Source organism: Aedes albopictus, chromosome 1 (genome assembly GCF_035046485.1).
Source record: "Aedes albopictus strain Foshan chromosome 1, AalbF5, whole genome shotgun sequence".
Taxonomy (NCBI): domain Eukaryota; kingdom Metazoa; phylum Arthropoda; class Insecta; order Diptera; family Culicidae; genus Aedes; species Aedes albopictus.
This window is the reverse complement of record NC_085136.1, coordinates 256,199,030-256,224,900: the sequence shown is the minus strand read 5'-3', so window position 1 is coordinate 256,224,900 and position 25,871 is coordinate 256,199,030. Positions and strand designations below refer to the sequence as shown.

At 41.3% G+C, this 25,871-nt stretch overlaps 1 protein-coding gene across 1 annotated transcript; it reads right to left on the bottom strand.

The window, feature by feature from the left end:
• Positions 1 to 23,418: 23,418 nt before the first annotated feature.
• Positions 23,419 to 25,190, bottom strand: LOC134291582 (uncharacterized). The gene is made up of 3 exons (XM_062859517.1): positions 24,770 to 25,190; positions 24,404 to 24,711; positions 23,419 to 23,904 (listed from the first exon to the last, which is right to left on the bottom strand). Exons 1-3 carry the CDS (start codon positions 25,188 to 25,190, stop codon positions 23,419 to 23,421), a joined length of 1,215 nt encoding a protein of 404 aa, XP_062715501.1.
• Positions 25,191 to 25,871: the final 681 nt, after the last annotated feature.

The window sequence follows — 25,871 nt, the reverse complement described above, 5'->3', positions numbered from 1 at the left end:
ATCTTTAACGGAACCCGTAACCAAGGCGTTCTACTTTTGGTGTTGCGTAACGGTTAAAGATCTATCAAACCGAACCCTAGTGACATCCGGTTTGTCAAGTTGGGGTAATGTGTTTTGGTAATAAGGATTCATGGTACAAAGTCCTTGTTACTGGTGACAGTTGCTAAAGTTGCATTTATTCTGCCTTGCAGATAGTTAAAGAATCGGACTTTGCCCACCCGATACTACACTTGATGTGAGGAAAACAAACATGCTTTGCGTATCTGATTGCGTACTAACCTATCAAGGATTGTTAAGTTCTGGTAATTCAAGGACTCACGTGCATGGGCGAAACTACAGATTTTTAGCAGGGGGTGCACTAGAAATAAACATTCATTAGTTCATCCATTCATATGTCACACAGCAATGCATTCAAATTCTAGGGGGTGCCTGGCACCCCCGGTAGTTTCGCCTTTGCTGACGTGAATTATTATTTCAGAACACATTTTCTAATTTGACAGAGTTTTACAACTAGCCTAAAGTCCCAGGTTTTTCTATGTTATCCTGAAACTATACTAGAAACAAGACATGGATGGGGCTAGAGTTCCGACCCGAGCAGAAGAAAATAACAGTTGCATAACAAAATGCGTTATTTTGGCAAAATAACTGAGCAATGCAATCAGTTATTTTGATGTTATTAAAATAACATATTCTGTTATAAACTTGCGTGTCATAAGCGGCAAAATAACAAATTTCATAACAAAAAAATGTTCCTGGAAAACCAATTTAAAAACATGTTTTGTTTGTGTCAATAACAACTTAATAACAATGAATTGAGAAAATATTTCAATAACAAATTTTGATCTTCAAAAGTTATTGATAACAAACCAAAAGCAAAATTTTTTGGATAGAGTTATCCTCATTGCGAATTATAACATATGAGTCTAAGTATTTCCGAGGAACTACTAATCCACCAAGTATTACAACATTCTGAGATTTTCTATGGCATGGATACGATTATATGTACACCGTGTCCAATAAGTTCTCATACAAAATCAAATTGAATTTATTTCACATCTGTAATTAGAATTTTAAAAGTAAATGCATTGATTGAAAGGCCAACTAACACTGAACAAGTACAGCATATGTTTTGGAATTAACTGTCCTTTATCATTCTCTGCTGATCGCTTATATGTCGTAAGCTTACTAGTTCATTACTAGTTCATTTCAGCTGGCACGCGCGTCATTTCATTGACATTTCATCTCATTTTAACGAGTAATGGTTTTGAGTTGAAACAAATTAGGTTTCTGTCCTCACCATTGCTAGTAGCAACTATGATCAGAAGAAAAAAAAATATGAGACTCTGTATTGGTGAAGTACGAAGCCGTTTTATTTTGTACAAAAAGAAACGTGTATTGAACAAAAATGTCAATTTAACTATTTTAATGAGATTTGTTATGTTGAATAAGCATGGCTGCATCTTATCGTGTTGATTCACACCATTCTCACTTCTAAAACATAATTGTATCCCTATTGTGATAAACTTTGTTCAAAATTTACATTTTATGTTCTTTATCTTTATTATAATAGTTATTTTCAAGAAAATCAGCTCAAATTGAGCATACTTGCAAATTTCTTAAAATATCATCGCTAAAATTGTATTATTTTATCCTTAGTATATCCATTTGATACAATACTGGGAATAATAACTTAAAATTTAACCTTATGGACTCTATTTAGCTACTGTAGAATGAAAAACTTTTCGAACATTTTTCTTGCATACCGGAGCAAACAGGTTTCAGAAAACGGAAATGTTTTCTAGGCTTATAAAAACTAATAGAAAATAAAGTTATTCTAAATCGTATGCTTTATTTTAATCAGTATTATGTGGCCCTTTAATACATACATTCATTTTGAAAATATGAATCACAGATGTGAAATAAAATTATATTTTATAAATTTGTATTTTGTATGAGAACTTATTGGACACGGTGTAATTGGATACAAAAAATGATAAAAAAACAGGACATAATTTTCGAAGTGTTCATAAAATAATAAGCTGACTAGAATAATAATTAGAATTATTCGATAATATGTACGGAATGCTGTAAAGAACGTAAATCTTCTATGTTGTAGTTACAATTTAAAAACTTGTTATTTTTGTGATATTGTTTATCAAATATTTGTACACTCTCAATATCACAATAATAACTTAGTTTGCTTCATAACAAAACATGTTATTTAAATGTTGTTTAATGGGTGCATATCAATAGCTGGATAATAACAAAACAAGATTGTCCAATAAAACATGTTATGGAAAAGTAATTCCTTGATAAGTTAATAATAACAAAACAAGTTATAAAAATAGGTTATGTTATTTTGTAGTTATTATTTTGCTATTCTCTTCTGCTCGGGGATACATGGTTAAATATCAGTATCACCGTTTTGTTTTTCTCAGAATTCGAATAGATTTTTCTATTTTTTTTCTCTATTACATATACACGTTTTAACCACATGGATCATTCGCGCCTGAACAATTCGAATAGGTTGTGTTTGATTAGGGGTGCTCTTTCACTGGGGTTTAAATCTCTATGATAACGGGACCTTTTCATCGCAATCGATTTCTTGCTTCTCTGTGATGACAAAACAGGAACTGTACAGAAATCGATGCTTCATTGCCTCTCCATGACAATGGAGTAGTACAACATGCACTAAATACTAAGGATACGAGTAATGCCACAAAACATCTAAATACTGATCGCAGTGGTGGCTCATCCGAACAGAAAGAATGGATCCTTGTCTCACTCCAGCAGGATGGGATCGTACAAGACACCGTTGTGCAGTACTCTGCACGAAAATGCGCTGTACTGTGTTTCATTGAGGCCGATGATTTTCTCAGGGACACCCTTGCTGCCGTTATTCTGCAAAGTGGCGTAAGCGACAGCACAAAGTCTTATAAGATGTTGAATAGGATGCTAAAGTGGAGGCCACATGCGTACATGCTTTCATTTAACCGCGTGTAAAGTGTGCGTATATCGTCTCTGTAGTTAATTAGGTAGGGTGTTTATCTCATTTTCGTCTTCCTAAGCACCGCACAATGGTCGGAAAAGGATAAAGTTCGGCCAAAACTCTTTTTATGTGTTTAATCGAAGTTATAGGTTGTCTAGATATGTTATATAGTATTTTTAATGTTTAAAAGGGGGTATTCAAAAATTACGTAACTTCAATAATTTCAAAAAACGGTAAAAATCAGTAAACCCCACATTTTTTGCGTTTTTTGTTAGAAAATCAATTTAAATTTAATTAAATGATCATCTTTCGATCAAATCTAATCAAGTTTGTTCAAAACGTGTGAAAAATGTGGGAAGATAAATTTTATTTCAGTCAAAAATGGAAAAATAACGTAAAATATATGAAAAAACATGACTTTTTTAAATAGCTCTAATTTGAAAAACTGCAAATTTCTGCAAAAAGTTTAAACGTTTTTATGCAGCCCTAAGCATGATGTTTAAGATGTACTATTCGAAATTGCGGCGACACGTGACGACACGAACCGTTTTTTAACTTAAAAATTACCAAAATTCCTAAGCTACAATATATGAAAATTTGAAAAGTTTTGTGACATATTAATTTTGCATCATACGAGCATTCAATCAGTCCAATAACAAGCTTTCATATGCTGGATAACATAAAACATATATTTCATTCTCAAAATATTATTATTTTACTTTTTTCGAATAATTCATTTTTCAATTTTACGACTTAGGCCACTTTGGCAGTGAAAATGTCATTGAAATACAAAAGCTGGTATGCTTTTAATTAAGAATCATAAAACTACAATACATTATCTTTGTTATAAGGTGAAAAAAAGTTTAAAAATATCAATTCCGTTTTTTGAGAGTTTTGGCCGCCCCTTTGTATGGAGCCCGACCAATGTGCACCGGTCAATAATGATCGAGTTTATTCTTGCACCTCGCCTAATACCTCATTGCCAATTTGGCACCATTTGCTTTTTTTATAAGTTAGCTTTTATATCACGTCAAAATATATTGTGTGAATAATGCGAATAATTGTCCCTCGAATTCTATTTCCGTCTTGCCCACGTCTATTTCGGGCGAAACCTGAATGGAATTCCGGGCGCACTTTCTACGTGACAGGATGGTCAAAAATTATGACTTGACCTTAATTCGAAAAGTCGATCAAATTCTTCGCAACGCAAATCAAATCATGTTTTCAAAGTGTGATTGAACGGAAAGCTTAAAAAGTAAGGTGGATGTAGCTTGAGAATAATAACCAAAATATTTCATTGAACGCCCTCCTAGACGATGAAAGCTTGTTGTTTACATTTCACCGACGGGGAAAAAGTGATTTATTTGATTGATTGAACAGCTTTTGCTGCATTCTGAAGCAGTAAAATCAAACTTTGAAGTGCTACAGAACTTTTGTGGGGTTGGTTCAACAAGTGCATTTGGTGAAGTGGAAATTGAACGATGATGAAGATCAACTCGACTAGCTGCTGCTTTGGTGCGGTTGCCGTCATCGTGTGCAAAACGAAAAAAAATGTGAAGTCGCAAGTGGAGTGAAATTCAAACGTGAAATTTTGCGTACATCTTTTTGCTTCCATCTAATGAGGCATCGTCAAAGGTAAGTATGAATATCTGTAATGATTTGATATTTTCCTTCTGAGGAGACAAATATTAGAGCATGCGACGAAGTAAATTTTTACCCTACTTGCTATAAATGTTATTTCAATCGATATCATAAATATTAAAGTCAATACGTGCTACGCCACAATCTGTAAATGTTTCATCTATTAATTAAGAGTTTATTTAAATAAACAAAATAATCAACGGAAAAAAAATGTATACATATAAAATAATAATAGAAGGAAAAATAAATAAATGTAGTGCTTTCAATTGATAGTGTTTAAGAAATTATCTTTACACTATTTGGTTTTACAGGATGACGTCATAAATTATTATTTCGGTTATTACAATTTGTCTTCTGTCCCTTTTACTTTCACAAATTTTGATAGACATCGGTAACTTGTTTTAATTTCCAATCAATATAATTTTCTCTTACATACAGAAAAACTTGTAGTTAGAAGACACAGAATGTTGCAAATTGACAAATTGAGGGATGAATTTTTGAAAAAAATCGCGTTCTGGTGGGATTCGAACCCACGACCCCGTATCCGCAGAATTATCACCTGTTCTTCTGTGGCTTAGTTGGTTAAAGCACCGGTCTAGCGAATATGGGGTTCGAATCCCACCAGAACGCGATTTTTTTCAAAAATTCATCCCTCAATTTGTCAATTAACAACATTCTGTGTCTTCTAACTACAAGTTTTTCTGTATGTTTATGACATACCAGCTAATCTGGTAAATGCCAGTAAAGGGCAACATATATCAGTGTATAATTTTCTCTCACACATGAATATGGCAATTATGCATCTATACAGTTGAAGTTCCGGGAAATTAAAATGTAGAACTTTTACTTTATTCTTAGCTCTCTCTTCAGAGAATATTTATTTCCGTGTTCATGTTACTGCATATTAGGCATAACGGCCACAAAAGTTTCTGAATGGACGCACAGGAAACGTAACGTGAGAAACGCAAAGTCGAATAGGTGGGATACGTTTTTATTGTCCAACAATATTTTTTCACAATGGTAGCTTTTTATATCCAAGAGATGAACCAACCCAAGGCTGAAAATAAAGCGAATTGAATTTTTATATCTTCAATAGATTCGAAATTATCTAAAGATATCTCCGATTTGATGATTCTGTAGCACGACGACCTCCTTGATCGACCAAAGCTCACAAAAGGACACAAAAGGATAGCCCTCATCAACAACATTTATCAAGATCTTGCCAAAATGCAGCAAGTTCTTCTACTGTTCCTGCTGCAGATCGTTTGCAAACTGTGCGACTTGTTACAGAGCGTGTGAGAGAGAACATATTGAAGGTGTATTCCCCGTCACAGGACCTTACGGTTGATGAGTGCAGTATCCCATATTCATGAACCGAAATGTAAAACAAAACTGTGTTGGTCATGTCCACGGATCCCTCCTCAATGCCGAATGCGATGGACATCAAGATCTACCCAGAGAGCAAGAAAAATCCTAAAGTTGTTTCAATGTACAATTCGCTGAAAAAAAGAAGTAGATACCCTTGATAAGTCGACAGGATACTATACGTGTAAGAGGCGCACCAACAGGTATCCAGTGGCAATCATATACAACATCATCGACATTTGCACTCATAATGCGTTTCATACGTATGTAGCTGCCCATCCAGAATTCCGATCCTGGGTAAAAAGTAAAAAAAAGTTTTTCCTGGACTGGCTTTCCAAGGAACTGGCGCTAAATTATGTACGAACTCGTAAATTGAAGACAGCGATCCAAAAAGATGTAGCGAAAAAGATCGAAATCATCCTCGCGAACTATGACCGGTGGTATGGTGCTTGTTACGGATGCAGGCCAAGAGAGAATCTACTAGGATGTAAGGCCTGCAATATCTTATGTTGCCCAGCAGATCGACGCGAGAGCACTTGTATAGATGTCCTTCGTGTATCAAAGAGAACAAAGTCAATACAAACTTTGTAAAAAGCAGCAACACCAAGTGGAGTTCCATTTGCCCACGATCGAAGGATGTCAAAACTACAGTGATAGTTGCAGTTCACAGCCATAGTTGTAGAGTTTCTGTAGGCGGCCGGCATGAAAAACGAAAGGAGGAGAAGCTATTTTACTAAATAAAAGTGAAATGAAAAAATGATCCGCGACTTTTGTTATAAAACATTTTGTATGTCATTTTTTGTGGTTCGGGAACAACAATTTCTCCGAGATTTCACTATCAGAATTCACGCTAACTAATCCCAAATAAAATCTCGGAAAATACCAGAGCAGAAAGAAAAAACCTTAGAGAAACTGAGGGAGAAATTCATAAGGAAACTCGGCATGAAATTTTAATCCGAAAGAAATCCGGGAATGAACTTAAGAAACTCTGGATAAATTCTAAGAAGAAACTCTTAGGAAATTAAGTAATAAATTCTGAATAAAAAAAATCTCAGAACATACTTTGAAGTTAATCCCTGGAGGTAAGTAAAAATAAATCTTAAGAACAGCTACGGTGAAAATTTCAAAATTCTTTCTTCGAAATTCCTTTGAATTTCGGAAATATTCCCGAAGAAATTCCAGAAAAAAATCCCGGAAACATTGAAGAATAATTTACAAGACTATCTCCAATTTCCCTTTCTCCTTAGTTTCCTCCAAATTTCCATAGGTTTTCCTGGACTTTTTCCTGGAATACTTGGATTGCTACTGCAGTGTATTCCGGAATTTTCCAAACAATTCTTGCTTGCCAGAGATTATTTGAGAAGCTTGTAAAAAAATTGCACCACACTTTTGTTTATTGCCTGTATTCTTCATATGAAAAGCTAGAAAACCCCAAAAAACCTTCATTTTAAAACATTATGTTGGCAAAAAAATGTATCAGTGAGGAACGCTGGCGAAAACTTGAAATGAAAGCCGGCTGATCGAAGGTACCCTTGAAAAAACAAGAGAAATCTACATATCGCCCCCTTAATGCTAGAACTAGGTAACTGCGGGTAAAAATGGCTGGTAAAACTTATCCTGCTATAAAACAAACTTTTAGTTGGTCTTAAAAGATGAATTAAGATGTGCTTTTGTAGTTTCAATTGAGAAACTTTTGTTTATTGGGGTGTACGTTCAGAAATTCCTCGTGATTTCACAAAACCAGTTATCTAGTTCTAGCATTAAGGGGACAATATGTACCTTATGGTAAATTTTAGATAGAAACATCGAATTATTAGTAATCTTATGCTCCAAAACTCATCCTATACGAAACATACTATCATGGCACCGATTGATTGCGTTCTTGTAGTTATCATTTGTACTTACTTCTAACAACAGTGCTTCATTCCTTTGTATTGAGTAGGGTCAACATGGGAGAGTACGCAAATTCTGAGTAAGGAAACCGATACCCCATTTGTGGGTTCGTGGTCGTGCGGCTAAGGTCACCAAGCCTTTAGTCGCATCGTGCTAAGGAAGCGCGGGTTCGATTCCCGCCGCAGCTGTCAGGAAAAGTTTTCGGCTGTGCCACTGGGCGTTGCATGCTAGTCCGTTGTCTAGTGTCGTGCTTCCTTCAAAGAGCAAATAGCTCACTGGAAGCATTAAACGTGTCTGTGTCTTTTATATAGCAGAAGGAATTTTGAAATAATTCTAGGAGCAACACTGAGTAAAATAACATAAATACTGGATGGAAGTCAGGGTAAATTTCCTTCTTCTTGGTAGAAACTTGTAGTAGAATTCCAGGAAATTGTAGCAACTTCGAAAAAAAATCTTAGAGGAGCCCTAAGAAAATAATGGGAGCTATTCGGAAGAAATTCTAGGAGCAACTGAGAAGGATTCAATAACTAATCCACTGAATGATTGCGACATGTATTTTGGAAGGTTGTTTCCAGAGTGCATAATCGCTTCCGCATATTGATTTAGGATTTACCGTTTCTTTTGTTAAATAAACAGTCTAGAAATAATGCGCGAATGACAAATTCTAGAAAAAAAAACGGAATTTCTTTCTTTATCCATGCTTTCAGGGAAGAATCTCAGAACATTTTTTTTTTCCTAATTTTTGTTGTTTTTCCTAGAGTTTCTTGAAATTCTGGAGCTCAAGAAGAAATATAGAATATAAAACCAGAAACATTCCTGGATGGAACCATGAAAGAAATCGCTGAAACAAGTCTGGATCATGGACGGTATTTTCGAAAAATATTATAAATAATATTGGAAGAAATTCCAGAAAAAAACTAAGTAGGGAGTCTCGGAAACAATTTGAAGAGAAAAGCAGCATCAAAAATATGGAATAACTATGAAAAAAATCCTATTGAGAAAATCTCTGAATGACTTTGGGAGAAACTCTGAACAGAACCCAAAAAAATCATAAAGACTTTTGCAAAAATCACGGACGTACATCCGGGAAAAATCCGCGGAGAAGCTTTAAAATATTCAACTGAGCATTCTATGAGAAATCCTGCGAGAAATTCGAGGGTGACAAGATACCGGACCCTAGTAGGAGCGATTTTCTGCTTTTGTGTTGTCAGGCCCGGATTAAGGATTGTAGGGGCCTGGGGCCCGAGCGGATGTGGGGGCCCCTCGGAGAGATGAGCAAACATGTTTTTCTTTATTTCCGAACAATACTTGAGCAATCTGAAAAATAAAGTTAATGTTAGCATCCGAAAAAGGCCCCAAAACGCGGATGTGTTGTGGATTGGCATCTAAGTCGAAAGAGAGATGGTTCGTGAAAAAGAAATGTGTGGGCTCAGGTTTCAGTTTGGCTTTCTATTCCTGTTCTGTGGCGTCTCTCTAGCGAATATGGAGTCGTGGGTTCGAATCCCACCAGAACGCGATTTTTTTTTTACAAATTCATCTCTCAATTTGTAAATTAGCAGCATTCTGTGCCTTCCAACTACATTTTTTCTGTTTGCTTTGTTGGTTTTGAGCTGGTAAATGGAATCCTTCTGCGTCCTCTGCTACACTGACGTAGTAGTTTCCTCCGTTGCATTGATCTCCCGTGCCTATCACACAACTAATTCCACCCCAAGGGATGAGTGCACACACTCAGGCAAATAAACCTAAGATTATCATAAGGTGAAACTTATGAAATGGCCTTTAAACAATTCATAACGGCTAGAATAAATTTCATAATGTTGGTTTATGGCGCAAAATCGACTCACAGTTTGGCTTTTATATACAATTAGCACCACGATATTCTCAAGCGTCGATAGCCGCGGGGGTTGGGCACGAGCTCAATGATCTCGACGTTCATGGATCGATTCCAGTCTGCAGCATTTTACGATTTTTCTTTTCTTTTCATAAGTTTATCTTATGTAACTAGGTCATAAAAAGCATGTTCAATTTTCAAAAGGTATTCTTATGGCATCCATACTTTACAGTTATGGCTAAATTTCATAAGGTATGTTGATGAATTTCGGTAGTTTGCTTCGCTGAGTGCAATGTAAACACCATAGTGTCTTAGGCTGACCGTCAAGATACTTTCCGCTGTTTTTTTTTTTTTAATTTTATTTTTATTATGCTTATTCTTCTTACATGTCCGTGAAAATACTAAAAAAATCCACGAAATGGATTTGATACGCGTGTAAATCTTTATTAACTCGACTCATTTTTAGACTAAAGATTTGCTTCTGTTTTTAGAATGAATATTTGACGTGGCGTGGAGGATCGAAGAAAAAAGTTAATGTCTAATAATTATATGTACTCATAGGTCAGGGATTTTTTTATTTGTTTATTTCAAAGTTCTGCATTTTATATGATATGCTTGCTCTACACAAACGTTACAAAAAAATCCGTTCTAATATCGCTAACCATGCTTGAAATAATCCCACTTGACATTTTGTCGCAGTCGGCTCCGTCGCTCAGATTAGGTTTGGAATTTATGATCTTTCTTATTCTTTGCTGCCTGCCACAACCCATCATCAGTGCATAGGTAACCTATGCATGAATGTCTCCACCAAGGAGGAGCCTGGCATCAGGGAGAGCGATGCTTTATGATCCCTTCAAAGGCAAATAACACAGGGCCCACAGTCGAAGGAAAATGTCACCCATTTGCCGATGCGGCACCGCCAGTCGGTAGGGCTTGGTGGGAACGTTCCTTTCGTGGCATACCGATTGTCGAGTTTGATGCGAGAATTGTCCCTGTATCATTTAAAATGAGCTTTCCGTATACCCTTGGTCGGTACTGCAGCGAGGGAGTCTTGTGTTCAATCGGACGACCTTTCACCATTCACTATCGCGAGTGGGTCCCTTACTCCGACAGCCAGTCGCCCCGGTCGACGAGACCCAACAAGGTCCTCAATTAAATGTACACCCGATCCGACCCAAACGACGGATCGCGGACTGATGTTGCTGGTCATCGAACATGATTGCCGCCACAGCCTCCGATCGCCGCCACACGGAGAACATATGTTTGCAAACGGCCATTATCTTGTGATATGTGCGTTAAGACCCATGTTTCAGGCGGGCAGATCAACTACCAACCATCGCCGCTGAATAAGTAAGCAACATACTAGCCAGATAGATAATCTTCACGTGCATCGTGCGCCTCTTGGAACGGCTGTCGATTGGAGCTGCCGAGTGAGCTCCGAGATGGGTGTCGAAATTGGCAGAAACCAGCATCATCATTGTCACGTATGGAAAAAGGCAGCGGCGGCGCCCGTCCGCCCTGTAATCTACAGTGATTTCCAAGTCCATTGGATCATTGGAGAGGATTCTCTCATCAAATTATCAGTTATTTCCTCCAACAATAATGTTATGAAATGAAGAAGATCACAATGTCACACATTAATAACTCGTTCGTGATCACTACTCTTTATCTCACGTTCCACCCGGTCATCCTTATCCTACGCTGAACGCAGACAGACAGAAATTAATGTTTATTGTAGGCTCAGTGTACCAGTTATGGCTATAGTACCTGAAATTGGTTATAGTTGATTTTCAACCTCTAACGATGAAAAACAACATGAAACATTGTGAGAAAACAAGATCACAATGAATGATTGAAATCATTCAAACCTCAAAAATTGCTAAAATTATGATAGAAATAAATAATTTTCCTTATGATTTCGGCTTCCTTGCACCCTATTTCACCTTAGTGTACCAGTTATGGCTAATTCCATAAAGAATGCATGCAAATAGTGCGAAGTGGAACCGAAACAAGAAAATGTGTTCATAACTGGCACATGCCGTAATAAATACTAGTAGTTTTGGCTCGGTTTGTTTATTTTTCCTGTAAAGTATGGAAACTACAAAATCATTTGACATATTGGAAACATTCGTTGGTCTTCTTCTTATTTTTGTAGAAATAGTATTTCTTAAGTAGTGCGATAACTGGTACAGGCACCCTATATAGATAGATATATATTTGCGGAAAAGGAGCAATTGGTTTCAGTTTTCTTGGATATTAAGGGCGCCTTTGATTCAGTATCCACAGAAATATTGTTAAAAAACTGCACAATAGTGGACTACCCGGACTCTTAAATAATTTCTTGTATAGTTTGTTGTCAGAAAAACATATGAGCTTCAATCTCGGGCAACTGACAACTCATGTTTAAGTCCCTTGCTTTATGATTTCTACGTGAAAGACATTGATAGCCGTCTGGAAGGACAATGCACGCTAAGACAACTTGCAGATGATGCTGTGATTTCTCTCAAAGGCCCACATGCAGAAATGTTGCAAAGACCATTGCAAAATTTCTTAAACAATCTTTTCATTTGGGCAAGAAATTTAGGGATCGAGTTTTCTAGTCTAGTCTAGTCTAGTCTACACATACACAGCCATTCATTGAAAGAATCCTGGAAAATGATAGAACCGACTAATTCTACCATTTTTCTTGTCATTATTAATACTTGTAGTACATCAGAAGTGCATTACAAGCATTAAAGCGGCCAGGCCTACTGTGCAGCGTTATTGATTTTACAGGAAAGCTATAGAGTGGGGACATCTCGTACCAACCGCTCAGCCTTTTAAAAAGCAAAAAAACCTCGAAAATCGGTGGGGGTGAAGATGCTAAGAAGGTTAATGTCACCCCTTGGTCCTTAGTTTCCTGGGATGGAACACAGGTATTTACTCTGTATCCTGGCCCTAATGCCTAGGCTTAAGCGCCATTACTCGCTCTCTGAAACGAGAAAAAGTGTAATAATCCCTTCCCAAAACGATAAATAATATGATAAATAGTATGGAAAATATCAGTATAATTATAACAAGTTGCAGACAACTTCACAATGCACATCAGAACAAACTCATCAAATTAGTAATTTGTAGAAACTATTGAAGAATACCTAATTTTCATTTACCTGAATTGACCTGAAATAGCATTAGCTAATTATATGTATATAAAACCACCTCATCTCACCAAATTTAAACTTTGTTACACCGCGGATAGACCACAAAAATCCTGTTGGTTTGCTACCCATTGTCCCATCAGCTGATGATGACCGGTCCACAGGAGTTACCACGAAGTTTGTTTCGGATCTTCAAGCTGCTACTCGCGTATTTACGCTTGCACACTCTCAGTCACACTTCAACCATTGTTTATGGTTCCGGCCTCCAAGCACCATCCGAATCAAGAAGAAATAATAAAGCCTCCGATTCACTCCTCCGGGCAGACAGTTATTTGCCGGATTGCACCCGTACAAACACTTCTCGAACAGATCGGAAATGTAGCACTACTAGGCTGCAAGTCTATTCCAAAATCTGCTTTAAACTGGCACAAACGTACATTCCACAGTCCACACAATCATAATTACTTTTTAAATCAATGATTGTAATTAATCACAATTTTTGAGTGGCCATCGGCCAAATTGGTTAGAAAAAATGACAGCAGCACGACCTAAACACAGCACGCAAATTTTGTTGCGTCCTTCCTCGCGCGCGGCACACTTCGATCTTTTCGAAATTTAGGGATCGAGTTTTCTCCGCAAAAACTCAATTGGTTGTGTTTTCTAGAAAGCGGAACCCAGCCCAACTGAAACTTAATGTTTTGGAAATAGAAATCGACCAGTCTTTGACTTCGAAATACCTTGTGGTCTGGTTTGGTTCAAAAGACACTTGGGGTACCCAAATCAAGTATTTGGTGCAAACATGTCAACAAAGGATCAATTTTCTACGCACAATTACCGGAACATGGTGGGGTGCTCACCCGGAAGACCTCATAAAACTTTACAAAACGACTATTCTCTCGGTTCTCAAGTATGGCTCTTTCTGTTTCCACTCAGCAGCAAACTGCCACCTAATAAAATTGGAACGAATTCAATACCGTTGTCTGCGTATTGCACTCGGCTGCATGCACTCAACGCATAATGCGAGCCTAGAGGTCCTGGCAAGGGTGAAACCTCTCCAGAATCGCTTCTGGGTGCTCTCGCTAAGGTAACTTTTCAAGTGTGGAGTGAGCAACACACTTGATATTGAAAACTTCGAAGAAATGCTCAGTCTGAACACAGTCAAAATTCATGAGAATTTATCTGTTTTACATGTCGTCTGACATAAGCCTACCAACTTAAGTTATAACCCTCCTTGTGTACACTTCACTAATGACAGTTCCTCTGTTAAATACGATCTGCCCATGAAACAAGCTACTCATGGAATACCAGATCAACTTCGATGTATATCTATTCCTCGCATTTTTAACGAAAAGTACCAAAATGTCAATTCCTGTAAGAGGTTCTTCACTGATGGGTCTCGCATAATTGGATCCACTGGTTTCGGTGTCTTCGATGAAAATTCCACCGCCTTCCGCAAACTTCAGGAACCTTGCTCGGTTTATGGTGCTGAGCTGGCGGCAGCAATCAACTTCGCTTTGGGGGATGATTTCCAATATGCCCGTAGAACATTTCTTCATCTTCTCGGATAGCCTTAGTTCTATTGAGACACTCCGGTCGATGATACCTGTAAAACATCCATCTTACTTTCTTACAAAAATAAGGGAGCAGATGGGTGCGCTGATGGAAGATTTACTTTGTATAGGTCCCCTCACATTGCTCAATTTATGGCAATGAGAAGGCGGACTCTCTCACAAAGGTGGGCGCACAGGAAGGTGAGATCTATGATAGAACAGTTTTACATGATGAATTTTTCCATTTTGTTCGCCAGAGTTCTCTTCATAGTTGGCAAAATGATTGGCGAGATGGCCAGCTGGGACGGTGGTTACATTCCATTATTCCTAATGTTTGCTGGCATGGTTTGGATGTAAGTCGAAATTTCATTCGCGTAATGTCAAGGCTTATGTCCAACCATTACTCGCTAGACGCGCATTTACTCAGGATAAACCTCGCGTTGAGCAATGTTTGTACTAAGAGCGGTTCCGGTTATGATGACGTCGACCACGTAGTTTAGCAATGCCCGGATAATGATGCCTCCAGAGCACTACTTTTGAATACCCTTGAAGCCCGAGGTAGACAACCCTTTGTTCTTGTGAAAGATGTGTTGGGCACTCGCGATGTCACTTATATGCTATGCATTTACGACTTTCTTCGTTTGTCTCTTATAAAGGTTTAATTCTCTTGTGTTTTCTCCACCAGTTTTTTTTTGTCTGTTTTCGTATTTGTGTTGTTCCTGGCCATCCGGCAGATGAAAAGCCCGCTACAATCTGGTGCTGAATCACTATGAAGACAACGAACACGCCATTACGTTATACCTTCCGCATGAGCTTCAGAGAACCCTTACCCCTAGTCTTTACCACGCCCATCCTAAAAGCATATGTGACCCACCAATCTCGAGCTGCCACGAGTATCCTGGCTCCGTCCCGTACACTAACTGTTGGCTCATTGCCAACATGTATGAAACGAAAGGGTCGAGCCAGCAGAATCAGCCCTATGCCGAAATCTGCTAGCTACGCGCACTTCACAACAATCGGCTCACTGCCAACGACGATGACGATGGAATGGAGCTAGCAGTCAGTCTGCACATTGCCGACTACCGCTGCCCCAGCACACACTACGAAGCTTCGATACCGTCGGCTCACTGCCGACAATGCACTGTGGTGGCCGTTGATGCGGACGACAACGTGGAGAGGTCGGCGACGACCCGACTGTGGTAGGACTATACTATACTACCACACGCGCTCACGAGGAGGACGATCGCCGACGTTGCTTGGTCGACAACAGTGCTGGCCCACTGTCAACACATGCACAAAACGACAATGAAGATGATTTCGTACTGGCTCACTGCCAACACGACACGAGGTATCGCTGTGCTCGACTGGCACACACGATGACGACAACGACGACTGCCCACTGCCGACGCGGTACAGTGCCGCGCTGCGCTTGGTGCTGAAGCAAAATAACTGTCTCTCGCTCACCCTGCGAGTAGCGTCGCCTACCGTAACTCTCAAGTGGAAGTGGCTCTGAAAAGAGCCTTTGGAAAATTAATTTTCGGTAGCGAGCTAAGATGCTGGGTGACGGAAACCACGACGATATTGGCACCACGCAGCTGCGCACTGGAACTAGAACTGTCCGGCCACTGATGGGAAGAATCACCGTCGAAAAAATAATAACACGATTTTCACTTATACTACACTTTACCTCTTCACTCGTCGGGTTACAAAATACTTCTGAGCTACGGGTTTTTTCCAGTTTTAAATTTTGTTTATTCAGTCTTTTGTGTTTCTTTACAATAAATTTTATGTTTAAGTGTTTAGATCTTGTCTTTTCAGCCTTTGATTTTGTTTGTTGCTTTTCATGTTGCTTTTCAATTTTGTTCCTTTAAGAGTGTCTTGTGTTTGTGTGTTTGTGTGTGATTACAAACGTAGTTATTTTAATTTTATATTCTACTTATCCTACTTATCCTAAAAATTTGAAAATCCTAATCAACCAGCGCTCGGATGAGCGGGTATTCCGATCGTGCAGCGCTTTCGATGAAGCCGTCGATTGCCTCTTCTATCCGTTCCTTGACGGTCTTGTAACCTGCGTTTCGATGCAGCTCGCTGATCCTTGTATCGAAGGGGGCGTCCAGGATAAGCCGAAGCAGCCGGTTCTGGACCACCTGCAGCTTCATCTTGTGGGTCTCCGCACACGTGCCCCACACCGGCATGGCGTAGTTCACCATCGGAGCGATGATGGTTTTGAAGACGGTCAGCTTGTTCCGTCGCGACGATCGCGACCGCCGTGAGATCAGCGGATAAAGGGACTTCAACAGGCCAATGCACCTGTTCTTCAGGTTGTCGGTGTGCGTTCGGTAGGTCCTCCTGTTATCCATGACGACCCCAAGGTAGCCAACTTCGTCTGACCAGGGGACAATGCGGCCGTTGATCCGGATGTAGCAGTCCGGTGGCGGGAGGAGCTTCGGTGATGGTCTATGCCTAGAGGCTCTTAGCTTCGTTGACCTTTATCTTCCAGCTCGTGAGGTAGCTGACGTAAACCGTTACGCCCTGCTGGAGCCGGGACCTGTAGTGCGTGGGTGTGTGACCGTTCGCGAAGATCGCACTATCATCGGCGTAAAGTGCCAGTATGCACCCACCGGGGAGTGGCGGGATGTCTGATGTGTACAGGTTGTACAATATCGGGCCCAGGAGACTGCCCTGGGGAACTCCTGCTGGGACCGCTTGGAGCTCGGACTCTGTTCCTGCGAGATGGACTCGGAAAGATCTGTTAGCGAGATAATTTCTTACCATTCTTGTCAGGTACGTTGGAAATCCTGCCTGCACCAGCTTGTGAACGAGGCCGTCGTGCCAGACGTTGTAGAAGGCCTTCTCGACGTCCAGGAGGACCATCGCCGTGTTGTTGGACAGGGCAGTGTTGCGGTGGATGGCGTTTTCCACACGGACCAACTGGTGGACGGTGGAATGCCCTCGTCGGAATCCGAACTGCTCCGGAACGATGAGGTCCTGTTCGTCGATGTGCTCCATCATACGTTGGAGAATGATGCGCTCGAAAACCTTGCTAGCTGCCGATAGCAGCGTGATGGACCGATAGCTTGACGCTTTGGTTGGGTCCTTCCCGGGCTTCGGGATGGGAATAACTTTGCCTACCTTCCACCTGGATGGAAAGTAGCCCAGTTGGAGACATCTGGAGAAGACCGCCGCCAGGAAGCGGTACGCCTTACTGGAGAGCTTCTTCAGAACCAGGTTGAAGATGTTGTCCTTGCCCGGTGCCTTCATATTCTTCGTCCGCTTGACCGCTGCCCTGACTTCGTCCTCGGTAACTTGACCGTCGAAGGGTACGTCATCGTTTGCCTCGAGTTGGGCGATGGTTTGCTGAACCGCTGTTTCGTGGGGGCTCTGCATGTTTGCACCGAGGTTGTGCGCTTCGACCAACTTGTGGGCAATGGCGTTCGCTTTCTCCGACGGGGAGACCAGAGTGCCGTCGGTGTCGTCCTTTAGCGGGGGTACTGGGAGAGGTTTCTTCTTCAGGATCTTGGCCACTTTCCAGAAGGGTCTTGAGTGGTCACTCAGCTGGCCGAGGTGGTTCGAAAACTGCCGGTTCCTGATAACGTCCATGCGGTCCTTGATCTGGCTGTTTAGCAGGGAAACCTCCAGCTTTTTCAGCAGGCAGCCGGTTCGTTGGAACTGCCTTCGGACGGTGTTCCGTTGTTGGATCAGCTGACGGGTATCGTCGTCGATGTTTGTGAAATTGTATCTCACTGGGACCCACCGGATGCAGGAGTCCTCGGCCGAGTGGATGGCGTTCTCGAACACGTCCAGGTTTTGTTCGATGCTTTCGACAGTTGGGAGATTCGGTTCTTCTGGTAGTTGGGAATCTACCAGGCGGCTGAATGCCACCCAGTTGACTCGGTGATAGTCTCGACGCATTGCCGGCGGGACCAATATCGGTTCGCGTTCCAGCTCGCAGGTAACTGGGAGGTGGTCCGAGCTTAACTCTTGGTGGGTGACCGGCTTGGACAGTTGCAGGTCCGATAGAAATACATTCAGTGTTGATGTTGTACCTGCCGGAGAGACGAACGTTGGTTCGTCCGGGTGGTGTAGGGCACACGTACCGGAGCTGAGGTGATCTGCCAAGAGAGTCCCATTTTTGTTGCTGGTATGGTTTCGCCACAAGGAATGGCGAGCATTTAGGTCCCCGGCTACGACGAAGCTCGTTCTGTTGTTGGTCAGTTTCCGCAGGTCATCCATGAACTGGTTCGATGTCCCGTTGTTGTCCACGCATTGCCTAGGTGCGTAGACGGCGAACAGCGTAACGGCACCACGAAGGGCCCCGTCGAATGAGGACGGCCACGCCACCACCGTTGGAGTTTGGTCGGTCCAGTCGCACCACGATGTGTGTTGGTAGCGAGAAGTTGGTAGTTGGGTTGAGTCGTGTCTCCGTGACGACTCCGACGTCGATTTTGTGCTGGGCGAGGAATTCACCCAACTCGAGTTTTTTCGCCCTTACAGAGCGAGCGTACCAATTGATAATACGGATGTTATCCTCAGGGCCCATACTTGATTAGGAAGGTTTGGACCGTCATGGTGACAGCGTTGATTTGCTCGCGCTTGGAGCGGCATGCTCCCAGCCGTTTGAACAGGCACATGGCAAGCTCGGAGACTACCTCCGAGGGGTAGAGTGTGCCATCGTCCAGCGGGTGGGCGGTGGGGGCGGTACGTCCTTGGTTTCCCCAGCCAGGAGGGGTTCGGTTCTGCTCAGGCACAGCAGAGGCGGCGGCCACAAGGCGTTGTTGCACTTGGGAGACCGGCTGGTGGTTTGATGGGTTCCGGGTTGGAGCCACTGCACTGGTGGGAGTGGGGGAAAGTGGCCCTCTGTCACCGGGGGTGGTGGTGGCCGGATACTGCCGCGCTGGTTCTTGGTGGACGCTTTCCTGCGGATTTCAATGTACTCCGCTCGCTTCGGGCAGGCTCTGTTGTTTCCCTCGTGCGTGTCCCCGCAGTTTACGCACTTTGGGGCTGTTCCTTCCTGCATCGGGGCGCAGGAAGCGGTTGAGTGTTCTCCAGCGCATTTACCACAGCGGGGGCGCATGTGGCAGTTTTTGGTGCCGTGCCCGTAGGCAAGACAGTTTCCGCACTGAGTGACTTGGCGTTTCTTCGGGCGGTACCTGTCCCACTCCACGATGATTTGGAAGAGAGCCTTCACTTCCCGTAGGTCCCTCATGGAGATGGAACCCTTCTCCAGATGGACCAGATACGGCCGGTCCCGTTGGTTGGAGCCTTCCCCTCGCCTGATGGGAAACACGTTCAGGGGCTTCAGTTTCTTGGCCTTCAGCTCCTGGATTATCTCCTCTGGGGAGTACTCCTCAAAGCCCCGTAGAAGTACCTTCAGGGGCTTGTTTCCGGGGGCATCGTGCGTGTAGAACTCCGCACGGTTCTCCACTAGGAATTTGCCGACCTCCTGGTAGTCAGCGATGGTGGTGCAGACGATCTTCGTCCCAGTACTGCACAGTTTGAAGAGCGGGTGAATCTGCTTCTTCGCCAGCTCGTTCCTGAGCGCTGCTACCTCCTTCGTGGATGCGAAGATCGGTGGTATCTTCGGTGGCTTGGGGGGTGCGGGGGTGTTTTGATCCACCGGCAGGGTGGCAAACTTATTCTTCGCCAGCAGTCTGGCGTTTTGCTCCACTGACGAGCCGGGTCCATCCAAACGTTGCCGCTTGCTATTTGAGTGCTGCTGATCCGAGGCTTGGGCTGCAGCTTGATGACCCGATGCGGGGTCCTGGGGCGGCGGTCTGCCGCGACCCATCGTTGTCGGTGATTCGGGACGACGAAAAACGGCTGCTGTTTCTTGCAGCGATTTTATCTCCCTTGCCACACCAAACCAGACAAGTCACGCGAACGAATAATCTCTTTATGAGAGTGACGCGATAACGGGGAAAAACGCGGGAAAACTTACTTCGAGCTTGGAATGCCAACAGGCCAGCGGGAACAGATAATCCGTAATCAACCAGCGGTGTCCGCCTAAGATTACCGTGTGGGTCTTTGGGCGGATCGCTAATCGGGACTCTGAGCCAGGGACGTACAATTTCACCATCATGACCGGTTAGTCGTGTCAAAACTGATTTACCTCACTTCACTGTTCTCCTGATGCACTTTTTTCTTGAACACTTCTGATTTGCTTTCCTTTCATAACAAAGTTCAGCTCATTCTTTTTTTCGATTCTCTTTTTACGTTTCATTTCCAACCGTTTCATCACTCTTGATGAAACGCTGCTGTCAAACGTCATTCGTTGCCTTGAATCAACAACATAGAAAATTCGAGCAGTTCTCCCGTCGACGAGTCATTCATTGTAACCTTTCAAAAGGCAGGTGATTTTGCAGATGAAAGACTTCACAAAGTGACTCAATTGGTTGAGTTTGTGTTTATTTACAAGTATTTCGGAATCAGCACTTGCAGGAAAGAGAGTGTTCTCTACGGCGAAAAATGCTTGTTGAAGTGCCTACGTGGTAAGAAAATGATATTTTTTGACAGTTTAATCATTTCATCGTGTTTTTCATTCAACTTACAGGTGATAACGCTTTTTATAACAAACATAAACATATACGGGTTACATCACCGCAGGGATTGAGCAATCTCTCTCTCTTCTTGGCGTAACGTCCTCACTGGGACAAAGCCTGCTTCTCAGCTTAGTGTTCTATGAGCACTTCCACAGTTATTAACTGAGAGCTTCCTCTGCCAATGACCATTTTGCATGTGTATATCGTGTGGCAGGCACGAAGATACTCTATGCCCAAGGAAGCCAAGGAAATTTCCTTTACGAAAAGATCCTGGACCGACCGGGAATCGAACCCGTCACCCTCAGCATGGTCATGCTGAATACCCGTGCGTTTACCGCCTCGGCTATATGGGCCCTTGAGGATTGAGCAATCCTATCCGCCAAATAGTGACAAAACATACTAGTTAACTCACATCAAGGTCGATCCGGATTCCGGAATACTATTCAATGGAAGAGTACTTCACAGACAGTCGGGATTCAACGAATAACAAACCACGATCCGAAGAGTCCATTCCATTCAGTTCCAGAAACCTTCCACAAACGTACTAAATACGCGCATCCGAGAGTATCCGATTCACCTGATTCACGGATATTTCTATTCGAGGACATCAGGCCGCAAATACCTACGTTGGATAACAGAAAAATGACAGCAGAAACAACCTGATATGACTGTTGAGTGATATTTCCATAATTTACAAGAAACTGCCAAAGGTATCATGGACCATATAGGGCGACTTAAGGTATTATTGGCAGGTTTGTTCTTTTCGTCATGGGGGGTTTTTTGTCGGCAAATTGCCCTGAAACTTGGTCATATAACTCAGCTTAGTAGGGAAGAACTTCAGGCCAAATCTGAGTTGACCAGGTTTTGAAAAACCCTTCCATGACGAAAAGAACAAAACTGCCGAAAATACATACGTTCCCCTACATAATATAAAGATGTTTTGTGCAATGAATATCCGTTTCCAGGAAACTAAACGATCAAGCAATACAGAGGAGGGGGGGGGGCGTCTCAGAAAATGACGGTATTAGCGTTACGTAATAAAGATTCGCAATACAAAATGATAGTTGTGGCCTTTTATCTCATCTTTTTATCTTGGAAGATTTTGTTTTTTTTTACTGTTTTGCATGGATTTCTGTTGTAAGCATTTTTCAAGATTAGTAAGATTGATTACATTGCACCTTCATCAAATATAAACCCTAGTCGTGCATCCCGATTTGGTTCTGTCGTGGGCATCTGAATGGCCCCAGCTGGAAGCTGTATGTTAGTCAGCATGACACCAAAACTAGCCAGGCGATGTCCATATACTACGTATACTTATTTTGGATTATCTCAGACCCCCCTCTCCCACAGTAGACTTTCGTCTATTCCTTTTTTTAATTTGTATGGACCGTAGACTTTGGCATTTTAATGAACAATATTGTAGCACTTTTGTGTTGCTAAATTTGGCTCTGGGACTATTATGCTATGGTCTAATTTGAAGATTTTGGACTTATTAAATTTTTAAGATATGTATTGTGTATTTGGAGGTTTGACCCTTTGTAATAATTATTGCTCATGTGATTAATCCACTTAGAGGGATACCAAAGTTTAGGTTCGTTAATTATCCGGTTGGTAGAAGGCACGGAGCGCGAGCGCAATGAACTCAGACCAGGTGGAGCATTATCTGGTGAACGTTTGCTATGGGCGTGAAGTTCAGAATGCTAGGGGCATCTGGGGTAATATGCACTGTCGAGGCAAAACGCACCCCCTTGATTTCTCAGGAATTTAAGATTTCGAAGCTTTGAAACATTGTCAGTCTAATAGAACATCCATGTAAATGAGCACCTGGAAAATTTTACATATCTGAAAGATGATTAAATTCATAAAGTCGATTTCTGATGTAATTTTTTCGATCGTTTGTCGAACGACTTGATGGTCAAAGCGACCAAATATATTAGGCTGTTGTATTTATAGCTGTTGTATTGTAGCTAATTGAGGGTAATACTAAGAATACGAAAAATAACTGAAACAGTAATATACGTAAAATATACATTTAAAACAATTTAATTTTTTACTCTTGATTGAGGCAATATGCACTCCATGTGTTGGGGAAAAACGCATCTATAGAAAACAAACTGTAATAATATCTATAAGCGCTCTGTAAGTAAACGCAAACGAAATTGAGCTATTATTCGTCTTAAAACCTATAGTCGCAAGCCGAGTGTTATTGTGAAACATTTTTGAATATGTTTATATATGTTTTGTCGTGATGATGGAGTAATATGTTAATAAAATTAATGTCTTATCTCATTGTTTTATATTGTATTATTTTCTCGTTAATAATTACATTTACTTATTTTATAGGATTTTGTACCGTATGTGTTTGTATTGTATGCAATTCTGATAAAAACTTGTTCCTTACACCTCATAAGTACAGTCTAATGCTATTTCTTTAATCGTTCAATTGATCTGTTATCGCGATTATGGCAAGCTATTACTCATTATCGTTCCATTTGGAAAGTTTTCCTATTACTTTCTCAAAAATCTGCTTATTCAGTTTGATCATCAGGATGTTCGACAAAGTATCTTGACCCAGCTTCGATCGAATTGTGGTCAGGACCAAGGCTAAGGCACTGAAGGCTCTCTCTACCGATACTTGGTTGGACGGCGTAGCCTGTACCACTGCTGCTACGGCGCTCAATTCGGGATGTGTATTTTTACGGTCGATCCAGAACTTCCATACGTCGAAGTTGAAGTTACATCTTGGCTCGACTTCGATCGCCTTCAGTTGTTGATTGAAGTTGTTCCCGTTTGCCATCGATGGGTTCATTCTACCTCCACCAAAAAGTTCTGCGAGCAATAGATCGTTTTCGTTTTCCTCTGTGAGCGAGCATTGTGAGTTGTCTTGTTCTGATGTCGTTGTTGTTGCCGTAGGACTTCGCAGATGTTTGATTCTGTTCCAAGTCTCAACAATGTACCCCTGAAAGAAAACACACGGAGTGATAAGTATCAAGTATCAAAAAATTTCATCCAATTAATAGTATTAAAAAAAGTAAAAGTGTTGAGAACTGTATCACAGACATACATATGTAGTACTATTTTTTTTGTCCAACAAAAATGATTTTAATGCTAGTTCAAATTTAAAATCAATGTTTTATTTTGCATAAGTTCCACATGTTATGTTTGTGCGTGATTGTATTTTACTTAAATATGGCAGTCCACACGGTAAGGCATCTACGAAATTAATAATTATTATTTTCTCTTTGAAAATCTTTGTTTTCTTCATCAACTTCTAAATTCACAAGCTACCTACATTAATTTGTATAAAAAGATAATAAAGTTCAAAATCTATTTTTAAACAAATTTTAGACTTTCATAAAACACTGGCAATGATGGCTAGTAACCATCGAGACTTCAAATTGAAAGTTTAATGATTTTGAAGCATAAGGAGTATGTAATGTGCAATATCTGATACTCACCTGGATTTCTTCCTTTTCATCGCTGCTGAAGAGTGTAGATCCTGCAAAATTGAGGCGTGGGTCGAGATATAATGCCATTTTGAAAGCTCTTGAGCCACGCAGATTTGCAAGACGGGAGGTGAGCGTTTCCACCAGAGGCGCAGAAAACGGATTGGACTGCAATTTTTTCACCTTCTGTATTGCAATCATCCATTCTAGATAGAACTCGCTCAGAGACACGTTAGCAGCCTCCATCTTCTTGGTACAGAGAAACAGCGGTCTGAATGCCTCTTCGTAATGTTCCGCAAAAGTCCAACTCTGTGAAAGATCTAAAATTGATACATGTTTATAAACCTGGAAACGCATACAATTTTTCATCAACATTACCAATTTCAGGAAATTGTTCGGCAAGCTTTTCAAAAAATGTTCTTTGTTGCAAAAAACATGATATCATTTCATAAATACCACCCCAGCGGGTCACTCCCCATACCGGTGGATGCCGGGCACCTTGAATTTCAAACGCTGATTTGAATTTCACAGATTGGCATTTTTTTGCCACCTCGGTCAGCTTTTTAACGTCTTCGTCCGTCTTGTTAACAACGTCCAAAATTGCTAGCTGAAGCGTGTGTACAGCGCAGCATACTAAGTTCAAATTTTCTTGTAGCTCGCTGTTCAACGCCGCAGTCAGCTTGTGATCTTCAAGATCTTGCGCTACTTGCTCTGCCTCTGTCTGATCTGATTCGTTCGCCTCCCAGCTAAAATGATCCAACTCATATTCACGTTTTAGCTGTCGAACGGCGGCGAGCATATTTGCGCCGTTGTCGCACGTCACCGAAAAAATTTGCTCGATGCTTATAGCGTAATCCGTAATGATTTCCAGTATTTTTCCTTTGAGGAAAGCTGCCGTTTGCCGTTCCTTGACCTCGATTATTCCTGATAATATTGCAAAAACGTTAAAATGTGTGGCCGACTTCCTGTTGCCAAATATTACTCCAAACTCTCATCTCCGAACCTTCAAACCAGTTTTGCAAAAAAACATCTCATTCATTTGAATAGTAACCAATAAATCTTTTCAGTCAGTTTTTCTAGTCATGGTTAAAACGATTTCATTCAAAAGAAAGATTAAGAGCGGCTTATTCATCTGTTGTAAAGCAATAGTTTTTTTGGGAATAGCTTTGTGAACAGGTGGCAGGTGTTCCAATTTTGGGCACTTGCGACTATAACTAAGTATATTTCATACCAATTGATTTGATTTTTTGTATAGGGTTAGATACTGTAGTTAGACACACACTCAGACTCTAGGCTTTTTAGGGGGTTCCATGGGCATTTCAGGGTATCCGGGTGTTCTCTAGAGCTCAGAAGTTTTAAGGGAGGGGGTGGTTTGGGGGATTTCAAGGGCGAGATATCCTTTGAAGATCCTTTGAACATATATAAGTCGATTTAAAAATATTTCACAGTCCAAAATTTAATTTCATTCGGTGCACTCTAT